The sequence below is a fragment of the Eucyclogobius newberryi genome, unplaced genomic scaffold, assembly GCF_026437365.1.
Source record: "Eucyclogobius newberryi isolate DKJ021-1_F unplaced genomic scaffold, fEucNew1.0.hap1 SCAF_2, whole genome shotgun sequence".
Classification (NCBI taxonomy): Eukaryota; Metazoa; Chordata; class Actinopteri; order Gobiiformes; family Gobiidae; genus Eucyclogobius; species Eucyclogobius newberryi.
The window spans coordinates 19,544,494-19,555,896 of record NW_027315834.1 but is presented as its reverse complement, the minus strand read 5'-3'; the positions used below and the strand labels follow the sequence as shown (position 1 = coordinate 19,555,896).

At 39.3% G+C, this 11,403-nt stretch overlaps 1 protein-coding gene across 1 annotated transcript; it reads right to left on the bottom strand.

Moving 5' to 3' along the window:
• Window positions 1–7,581: 7,581 nt before the first annotated feature.
• nkx6.1 (NK6 homeobox 1) lies at window positions 7,582–10,257 on the bottom strand. Its single transcript, XM_072454819.1, has 3 exons — window positions 9,483–10,257; window positions 9,142–9,314; window positions 7,582–8,815 (listed from the first exon to the last, which is right to left on the bottom strand). Exons 1-3 carry the CDS (start codon window positions 10,027–10,029, stop codon window positions 8,570–8,572), a joined length of 966 nt encoding a protein of 321 aa, XP_072310920.1. The 5' UTR covers window positions 10,030–10,257; the 3' UTR covers window positions 7,582–8,569.
• Between the last annotated feature and the right edge of the window lie 1,146 nt (window positions 10,258–11,403).

Here is an 11,403-nt window from a genome sequence, read left to right as displayed (position 1 = left end):
GAAAGCAGGTCTGTACCTCTGCCTTAATAAATACCTGCAAACTAGAATGGACACACTTAAAGTCATTGGCTATTAACAAGAGGGACTGAGGTCAGAGGACTTTATAGAACCTTTATAATCTGTAGAAACTGAGCATGGAACTGCTTGGGAATGTGTGAAGTGCAATGTTGGACTAACACAGAAAAACTTAATTATTCTGGTTGCTCGTCACACCAGAAAACAAGTGAAAAATACAAGTACAATACAATAAAAGTGTCTCATCTAAAAGCATTATCTGGACACCTTTTTTACTGGCCTCAACTTAATGCGGCTAGTGCTGTGTGTGTATGAAATGGAAACCACACGTTTAACCATTTCATTTATTTATTAGATTTTTATATCCATCCATCCATTTTCTACCGCTTGTTCCCTTTCGGGGTCGCGGGTGACTGGAGCCTATCCCAGTGACTTCGGGCCTTAGATTTTTATAAATAAAATTAAATATCAAGCAAAGCAAAGTATATATATAAATATATATATATATATATATATATATATATATATATATATATATATATATATACGTGTATGTGTGTGTGTGTGTGTGTGTGTATATATGTATATGTATATAAAAGATTTTAAAACTTAAAATATTATTTATATACATTTTTATACATGGTCATTTGATTGAAGAACATTTACGTATCATTCAATTGCAGCTTTGTATTTAATTATTCTATTTTCTGTTGATTCAAGTCCACTTTAAATATAATTATACATGTATATTATACATGGGTTAGGTTGGATAGGTTCATAATGCTCAAACTTTCTTATATCCTAAAGGTCAGCTTTATAAAAACACTGTATGCTCATCATCTCAGTACAACTGTTTTCTGGTCTTGATTAAATGACAGGCCCTAAACTGACAAGTCCACAGAACACTGCTGAACACCAAACCTTGCTGTGAGACAAATTGTTACAAATTGGTATTTTTCCACTTTATAGGATTACAAAGAGGCCCCTAAGGGTCATTTCTATGGTCCGGTGAGGAGGGAGGGAGGGGGTTCCAGAAGGAACAAAAAAGCTGTGGGCCACGAGGGTTGGTCTCATGGTCTTAGCCACCTCACGCTTTCAAAGCATAAGGGGCTTTAATGGGATGGGACCTTCCCACAGTTCCAATAATTAAACAAACAGAAAAAAACTCTAAAGTCTAAACCAATATACAAGTTGTATCTATTGTAGTTATGAACATACAGTATAAGTAAAAGAAAGAAGTGGTTGAATCACTAAGGAAGATAAACTAACCACAACCAATTGTTGAAAGGTTTTCCCATGAAATTCTTGAAAAAGTCTGCTTTGTTTTTTGTCTTTCTATCTCAAAGTCACAGTTTGTTCTGACAAGCTCAAGTCTTTTAAGTGTAATTGATTGCAGTTGCGTACCATCCACATCCAAACTCTGGGATAATACATGAATGTGTCACAAATTGAAGACAACGGTTTGGGAACAGACACAGTCAAGTGCCACAAAAAGATCCACACTTATCTATGAACCAGAATTGACAGGATCCTGTCTGGGTTGGTACTCACGAGAGAAAATTGTCAGCACTGTGAAGGTAGAAATAGAAACCGTTCAAACACAAGGCTCAGATTGTGACGTATTCCTCTGTCAGTGTGGACAAGACCATAATGCCATTTTCCCATGCTCGCCAAGGCCCTGCTGTTTGTTTAGTGATGTTGCAACTGAGTGTTAATGCCTCTTTAGTTATGTGACCGGGAGCTGTCAGGAAACTACACAAATACTCTTGTCTATTCACACAAGGAAATACTTACACTTGGTATATGCCAGGAAAAGTTCACACTATGATTGGAAAAAGCATCAATCCATATCATTTCCATTGAGAAAAAATGTGTCTTTAACAAAGTATCTTTGCTTTGTCCATAAATGTGTGTAGGTCATTATTCCAAAAGTCAATTAAGACAAATAAAAGCCAGACCAGTGGTGATATTGGATTCTTTTTCAAGACTTCAGGCATGTTTAGATTTCCTGGGTGACCTCGTTGTCCTAACTTTAGTCTGAGCAGATCTGCCGATCTGGTGTTTATTTTATTGACCAACCAGACACATTAGTTCAATTGGCTTAATGGGTTTTTATTTTTTACTGGACAAACACTTTTTGTTGAGCCTTTTCACGGTCTTAACAATTGTCTTTTGTCTGAAAAGGATAAAAGAAGATTTATCTATATTACTTAATTTATTTAAAAAACAGTTTTTTCATTATTCTCGTGAATCGTATGTGTGTGTTTGCCCAAAGACCATAGGCCTCTCTCTTCCCTCCCAAATGCTAATCTGGGGGCCCTGCTGTCCCCTGACGGACTAGAGCAGAGATTTGTGCATTCATCCTCCAGCAGTATTTTACAGCTTGACAGATAACCTCATCATAAATAACTCTATGAAAAATGGGGGAAAGGATGATCACAATAACCAGCTGAACTTGAGAGCTTCTCATCGATTATGGAGATCCCTCCGTCAGTGACCCAGGATTTTATGAGTCCTCTATATTGATTAAAAACACAAAGAAAATACTCTGGGCCTTAATTCAGACTTTTATTTAATTAGCCTCTTTGTCTTCTAAAATCAAATGCCAATTCAAATTGATTTAATTTCTGTGTACCTATAAGCTTTATTGTAGGGAAATTAGATCAACTGTAGTGCATTGTTAATGCATACCAACCTTAGGCTGAAGACCTTTCACCCTTGACCCCAGAGAAGTGTCTGGTCATAAGGGAAGTAAGGGGGACACACAGACCCCATGCACTTAAGACCCTCTCGTTTCAGGCCACCTTGATTTGGCACATCAAATCAGTGGGCGTTCAGATCAATAGATTCTCTGAGGTTGACTTCATAAGTAGGCCATAAGAAGCTGTAGAGATATTAACACTGGGTAAATTGAGGCTGACTGGAGTTCATGCTCCTGTTTCTGCTTTTGGAAGTAATCTGCACTAAAAAAGACCCACATGTTATCTGGACACTTATGTCAATACACTGTGTAAGTCGACTGACAACATACCACATACTAAATCTACAGCAGGTGAACTAGGCTACCATTAACTGCAACCACTCAATTAATTTAAGTGATCGTATTTTGCTTTCAGTCCAGTTTGTGCCTCATTTTGAAATACAAAAGTACAGCCTCACAATACAGATTTCTTCCCTTTGCCTGGTTTTGGAGGAGAGATCTCCATGTGACATGGTTCAGAACAGTCGGGCTTAAATAAAACAATTCAGACTGTTCAGTAGCTAAAGAACTGAGCTAATTTCATCTCTCAAATGTCATTTCTGACCTTTTATTTTCAATTGCTTTGACATAGTTTACAAAGAAGAGATACACACACAAAGAATTATCCTATGTTATTAATCTAAATGTATTTGAAATCAGGAGTGTTTTCAGATGATTGCTTTAATACCCTTGGACCAACTACCAACTTTATGCACACTTAGCGTCACCTATAAAATGTTCCTATTTGGAAATACTTTAGTTCTTTAGACATAACCCACAAGATATCACATTTCACATGAAGGGGTGTTGGATGTACTTAATTTGTCATTAGCATGTGGTCTGTTTAATGGTGTTAGGCCTAAATGCCCCAACAGTCACAATGAAAAGCCCTGCGTAGGTCTCATGTGTCATACTGTCACTTCTCTATAATGTAGCGACAGGCCAAGCAGAGCAGCCCCTCTAACACATTTGGATAAAGCGATGGGGCACTCGATGTTTATCTTGTGATGTGGCAGTGCACTCGCTGCCACAGGAACCACATTGTGTGTATAATTTACCAGCGGCATTTGTCAGAAGAGGGATCTATGCAGGCTAATGATCCACAAGAAATTAATAGGTTCATAAAATAGAAAAATCTACTGTTCACACAAGCATGGCAGAAGCTTGTGACTTTGATAAACTGTTAAATGAGAGATAATCAGGAGGGAGGGGGCTCTTCATCTCTCTGGGGTGTTTCTACTGCACCCCAGCAGGAAGTAAGACGTCTCTGAGACATCTCTGTGTCATTACACCGAGCACTGAAGGTGACAGAAATGGACTAAACATCACTACAATATTCCAGATCATCATCAAACAAACCCTTTCTAATATTAGACAAATTTGAGTTAGTTTGATGAAAATGATCCTGTGCAAAAAATCAAAACAAAAACTATTCAGATGTTGATGTAACACAGCAAAGACTCACTGGAACAACAAAGGTCAACACTCAGTATATAATGTTATCTGATCGGGCAAATTTGTGAAACCAAGACTCGCTATTTTCATGATATGGAATCCTTACTGCAAGACCTACAGTGCCAAGACTCCAATGCACAATTTAATTATCGCCCTATGCAGTTTATTACCTTTTTAGTGTCATGTGAATTTACGTCCGGGCTTCACTCTTTGATGGCCATCGTGTCAGTTCTGGAAAATGCGCGTTGTCTGACTAAAGAGAAAGCGAGCCCAAATGAATGTATAATCAGGCTTTGATTTCTGTGAGCTGAGCGTGTCTGCTGCCGACAGCTTGAGACCATCTATTACTTTACTGCCGTTTCTTAAGTGTTTGCACCCACCGTAACCCTGCCACTTTATCTGTTGTTTTTTTTATTTTCAGAGTGCATGATGTCCATATGTTACTCTAATAGTTGCTATAATTCTTGTGCCGCGTTTGCGTTTAAGAGTCCTGAATAAAACAGGAATACATTTTACTGATATTCCTTTACAGCGCAGTGCACATTGAAGTATTTACATAGAGCTTTGTTATTGTGACTTGTACAATATGATTGAATCAATATGATGAAGCTGTTATTGTTGTTGCCACATAATACATTCATAAAGGTTGGAATAGTGTTGATTGGGTGATGTGGGTGACTTTACATGATTGGAATTTAGGGTTCACTGCGTTCCAAAAATTTTGTAATCATCTCACACTCAAGAGAACCACAGAAGCAAAGATCTGCTTCTAAAAAACAGCAACAACTTTGCACATTGGTTAACAATCTCATCACACAAGAAAGGATTTGATCCCCAAACTGTGGGAGCCTTGTTCCAAGTGAAAATAATTTGTGTTTCAGTTTTTGCTACTACTGTTACAGAACATTCTGTTAAAATAGATGAAACATTCAAGATGAAATGCTGTTCTATCCAAAATGTTTCAGTGGTACAGTATACAGATATGTTTATAATCTAAAAGAACGTCGGTAGTTTATGTTGTATATGTCATATACATATGATACATTTAACATACAGTAAGAAGTGTAAAGGGATCATCACACAATTATCATTGAATGTTTACCTTTCTGGCCTGACGAGTGGAGACACCTGTACTGGAGAAGCTCCTGTGACAAACAGAGGTGAAACATCATTAAAAGAGATTATCTCAGAATAAATACTTGAATGAGGTTACAACCCAGGCTGCGCCCAACACAGGGCTGTGGGACCTGTAGATAACACGGCTCAAGATTATATCTCATATCTCATCTGAGTCACTTTCCTAAGTATGCACTCAAAGATCCCGCTGGCAAATGAGGCCTTCCTCCGAAAGAGCACCTACTCTTAAATCCTACACACTTAATTATTGGCATGGGCTGTCATTAACTTGCTCAAGCAGACACAGCAATTAACATTGACTTTCTTTCTCTACCCTAAGGCCAGCATTCAGTGGACAGCGCAATAATGCCTCCAGAATGAATTAAATACTCAGATTTAGAACACTATGGATTCAAAGATGGAGCTCAGGCGGTTTTCACTCAACCATGAATATGTGCTAAAAGATCAGATAGCGGCGCTTTAGCTCGAGTGAGGGGAGTGCTGCCACTGTGTGGCCCGTTAGCTTTTCATAATGGGGGATCCCAAGGCGCTCCTTATCAAAAGCCTCAGAGCAGGGTTAGAGTGAGATAAGGCCACAGGCAAATGTGAGTTACAATTCATTGCTGTGGGAGCCACAGGCTCTGTGACACATGTCCTTGTGTGTAATCTCTTGTACTACACGGCCTGTCAATGGACTCTTTTTAAAGATCACCTAACGCTAACACATTAGTCACACCAGCAAACAGGGCAAGAATTAGAGGAAATCAACAGGTTGGGCAACAGTAAAATGCAACAAGCTGTTCTCATGTGTGACTTAAAAGTACTGTTAACCAAATAATAAATATTAGACCGTTTTCTTTCACCTGATTGCCTCCATCTCAATTAATCCTCGTACAACGCATCTGTATTTGCCAATTCAATATAATGTCATTCATTTAAAAGTAGGAAGACTTTCATTTTCCTAAAACTTTAATAAACCAAACACCATGGTCGATATCAATCCATATTTTACTTCAACTGAACTTTTGTAACATTATTATTATTTGTATTATTATCATCATTATCATTATTATTATCATTATCATTACCATTATTATTAACAATGTAATAATATTATTATTGTTATTATTATTAACAGAGTAAAAGTAAAAATAGACAACTTGGTGGGCTATTTACTTATTCTAATTTTGGAGTTAAAGTTTAAAGTCAATATTGTCTGTAGGGCATGGACCGATACAGACAAACATATGTCTTACCTCTTTGGAATTGTGCTGGCCACTTTCCTCACCCTTCAGCTGCAGACAAAAGAAGATCACGAGTGCCCACATTTTTTGAGAAAGTGATACTGGGTTGGCAGGAAAATGAGCATTGTGAAAGCAAGTATCTGCCTGGCAGAGCAAGTCAGACGACAGATGCTGCAGCCAGTCCCTGTGGGCTGGGCCCCATGTTCTCTACACCTGGAACACATAAAGGCAATGTTCCTTCACCTACTACAGTCAACAAACAGCTTGTTAACTTCATCTGGAGATAAAAAAAATAATTCATAAAATGATCCAAGCACAAGCCGATAAAGTACTAAATAACCTATGTCCATCCTTTTCTAAAACATGCAGTTGATTACACTATGTTGTAATGTTTCCAGCATCACAGCCTCTTATCGACCCGCAAATCCCCCCGGAACAATTTGCACTCTATTTTTAAAGTTCCGTTTTTCCTTTTAGATTTGCATGTCAATAACTTATAATACATGTACGTTTGATACTTAATTCACAGTACTTATTTGAAACAAATCCCGAGAGACCCCCGGACCCCACTTTGAGAAACACACTCCAGAGTTGCCTTGATGTGGCCATTGATCCTCTGATTTTTATAGATGCCTGAATTTAAACAAAAGTGTTTGCTCCGGCTGCGGCTTTAATGCCACAAAGAGAGGGCCACTTCACTGTCCCACCGCAGCCGACAACTGCAGCCACCGACGGAGCGCGCGATGCTCCACAACGTACCGCGTTTACCCTGATGCATTCAAACGATTCAACCTCTTCCAAAGACTACAAACTTTACCTTTCACAACAAGGCTAAAGAAGAGACAGCCGCAGGAGAACAGCGGGATCCACGTCCAGAAAAGAACTGCGCACTTTGCAACCGGTTTTAAAAATAAAATCCCATTTGATTAATTAACTGCTCCATCAAAAAAAAAAAATCAAAAAAAAAAATCACACAATATAGAACTGAATACAAAACAATATTCGTGTAAATGATAGATACACACATTTTATTTTAGGTCAAATTCGTCAATTGCAGGCATCCCAAACCCACATCCACTAAAAGGTTTTAACCTAATAATTTACCAAATATGACCAGATCAGATTTTATTTATTTAGCTTGTTTTTTATATTTTTGTATCGTTCATAACAGCTTTCCCGCGGCACCAGGCAGAGATCCACGTGCTAAATAAAATATGCCCTATAAAAAACACGATATTTTCAATCAGTGAAGTGTTGAGCTTGCTGCACTTTCTCTTATTTTACAGATGGGACAGGTTCAAACACAGAGAAAAAAAGACCTCAAATGCGAGAGAAGGATCGGCGAAAGTTGTATAAATTAAAAGTGAATCAAAAACACAATAATGCAACAAAATAAATTACAGTGGTCATCACACATCATATGAGGCCTAAAATTATACATTTTTTTTCTTAGAGTGACAACAAAGCCAGCAAGTTATTACTATATATTTTTTAATTATTATTCTTATTATTAAATAAAAGTGCATTACATTTATCTGCCATAACTGTGCAGTTCAGTCCTTATTACCAAAGAAATTAAGTTAAAATCTGAGTCGTGTGTGGCCAAGGTGGTTAAACAAGATGCGGATATCACAAAGATGTTGTTCATATATTTTAGAGAATCAGACAAAGTGAATATTAAAAAGAAAAAGAAAGGTTTGCCAGCTAAAGACGAATATCATATTCCACTTTTTTGTTCGCCATAAATTGCGTCTGAAATTTAATTATACTTGATGAACTCAGCTTTGTACAAAACACAAATTATGATCATTTGGGTTACAACTCACGGTTATATTTACAAGTCTTCATTCCGTCACTGCATTGAAACGCATCTGTCCTAACATAAAAATGTCTTGTTTCTTCATATGAAGTTAAAGGACAGGCGTCTGTCACAATGCAAAACAACAGCTTGAACTGTGCACGGTTCCGCGTTTTTTAGTCTTTCGCCCAAAATTGTCAATTAGGAGCTTTCATTTTCGGATGTGTGGATTAACAGCGATGAGCAGGGTTTGTGTTTTTTAAGCAGCTGTGTAATCTTCTCGTCGTCTGAGTTCGGGTCCAGTGGTCTGTTGTAGTCATCATCGTCGTCTTCGTTGTCCGAGGTCCCCTTCAGCCTCTCGGTCTCTGAGTCTTGCTTCTTTTTGGCCGTGGCCATCTCCGCTGCGTGCTTTTTCCTCCATTTAGTCCTTCTGTTCTGAAACCACACCTGCGAAACACAATATTGGAATTATTTAACATTACGCTCAGAATAAACCTGGCCTCCAGCAAATGTGCTATATTTTAACAACACATGCAGTTTGTCTTCAATGCCATGTAAATCAGTAATTTGGCTATATAAAGTATCGGGAAGATGGAAAAAATAGCAGTGCAAAATGCACAAAAACACTGAAATAATGTGGTATCACATAGAGTTTGCAAAATATGTAGTCTATTAATTGTTTGCAGTTTACGAAAGCGTTATTATAAAAGTAGCCTAAATATGTATGAATATATTTCTATTATATTGTACAATTTAAAATGAAGGCCCTTTACCTTGACTTGGCTCTCGGTCATTCCCAGAGAGTACGCGAGCCGTGCCCGCTCGGGCCCCGCCAGGTATTTGGTCTGTTCAAAAGTCTTTTCCAAAGCGAAAATCTGTTGTCCAGAAAAGGTTGGCCTCGTATGTTTCCTTTTGCCATCTTTGTCCAATAACACCGAATTCTGATCTGAAATGTTGAACAATTTCAAAATCTATTTTAAATCAATATATGCTTGAACATATAACGATGACATGCCTAAAGCACAGGCTGATAGCCCATCCTATTATAATTTAGGCCTAAAAGGTCAATTAGCATAGTAGATAATAAAATTGGCCAAAGATGCCACACACTTACGGGGTGAACAGGCGAATCTGGCGTCCCTCCAGTGGGGGCTCTGCATGACCCCCGGCCAAAAGATAGGCGTTCTTCCCGGGAGGTCCGCCAGGGGTTTGGGGTATCTGGCCACGGCCACCGCGGCGGCGCCGGGACTGAAGTACAGTCCATGAGGCGGCGGTGGGCTTAAGCTGCTGAACCGGGGCAGTCCTGACAGGGTGCCAGCTGTTGAAGAGCCCACGGCGGCGGGGGTCGTGCAGGAAGACGTGGAGGGACGGTTCAGGATGTCGTTTATCCCGTGAGGAGTCGCCGACGAACAGTGCTGCGGAGAGCCCAGTCCTGAAGACAGTCCGGTGGACGACTTGATCCCCGGGGATCCAGCCATGCCTCCCGGGTTGGGAGAAGTGGTGGCCGGTGACGTGGAAGAGTTGGGGCCGCTGGAGGACAAGGGGTACGCCGGGTACAAGGGGGTCTTCATCTCGGTCATACTGTGCAGAGCGGCCAAAGGAGGGGTGCTGAGGAGAAAGGCGCTCTGTCGGGACCCATCCATCGGACCCACGGCCAACATTACAAAGTGTGAGTGAAGACACGAGCCTGTCCGAAAGATCCAGTCTGCGCCCTCACTGTGGGAGACGGCCCGCAGCAGTGTCCGACTAACCACGGCGCGCAAAAATCCAAACTACCGTCAAGTCACATTAAATGTCCAACACAACATGAATGTGAAAAAATAAAAAGGCCTAAAATAAAAAAACGCAAACACACTTCTGTATCATTTCTCAAGTATCCGTATAGTCCACGCAGTTCTGTTTTGCTTCACTTCAGACAGGTTTTCCCAATAGCGCACAATAAAAAGACACTTTCTCTGTTGTGCTCAAGGAGTTGTTTGAGATAATAAAACATTATCATCTATTTCTAGTGAGTATTAGCTGAAAAGTCAAAAGTTTGAGCGGGGAGGGTGGAGAGCAGGCGGATGTTTGTGTCGGGATTGGGCGACCTGCCCGTGACGTGTAACGAGTGGATTTAGGGCCACTCCTCATTGGCTCAACCCTTCACTCTGATTCACTACATGTACAATAAAAAGACCCCAGTGCAATCTTTTCCACTCAACATGAACTTGAGAGATAAACGTGACGAGATCATTTTCATTTTAAGGCAAAAAGTATCTTTGTGTTCCATGGTTACATTTAATTAGACAGCAATTATAGATCCTTATGGTGTAAGCTTCAAATAGTCATTCACTGGGGAACATAAGCAAATTGAGGGTACAATCGACTCTCCACAGGCTTAAATCTTTATACAAAACAGTAAGTGTTAAAGCTGACATCTGCTTACATTTACGAACTTAGTGCACAAGTATGACACGCGCAATCCGCTGTGTGAATCATTCTACAACTCCCAAGGCCCACTGCTAAATACAAGACTGTCTTTCTACACTAAACCTCCAGTGACACCTAGTGGTACATGAAGGGAACGTTCAGCTTCTTTAAAGTGACGCTTCCATTTTAACATGTTCTGTGGGGGAAATGTTATTCTGGAGTCGAGATCTCCTTGGCATCTCAGTAATTACCAAAGCTTCGATTGATTCTCAAGGATTTTTTTGTATTGACACTATTTTTAGGATTTCATATTCATGTGCAATTACTGTCGTACTCGCAAGCAATTAAAGCCATATTCAGGTGCATATAACTGATATGTCTACTTACCATTAGTATTATTTAGTCTTATGCTAGCCATTTTAGTTTATTATTTTTGTCTTTTTATTTTATTTATTCCTCCATTCCCTATTAAGATATGAGAGTTTTGTTAAGAGTTCTATCAAGTGTTTTTTTTTTAACTTCCTATAAGTTATGCACTTTCCCCCTGTATCTACTGCGTTGTAATGCTGAAATTATCGTGTGGACAATAAAGGATTCTTTTTTAAGCAATTTAGTTTAATTCCTTT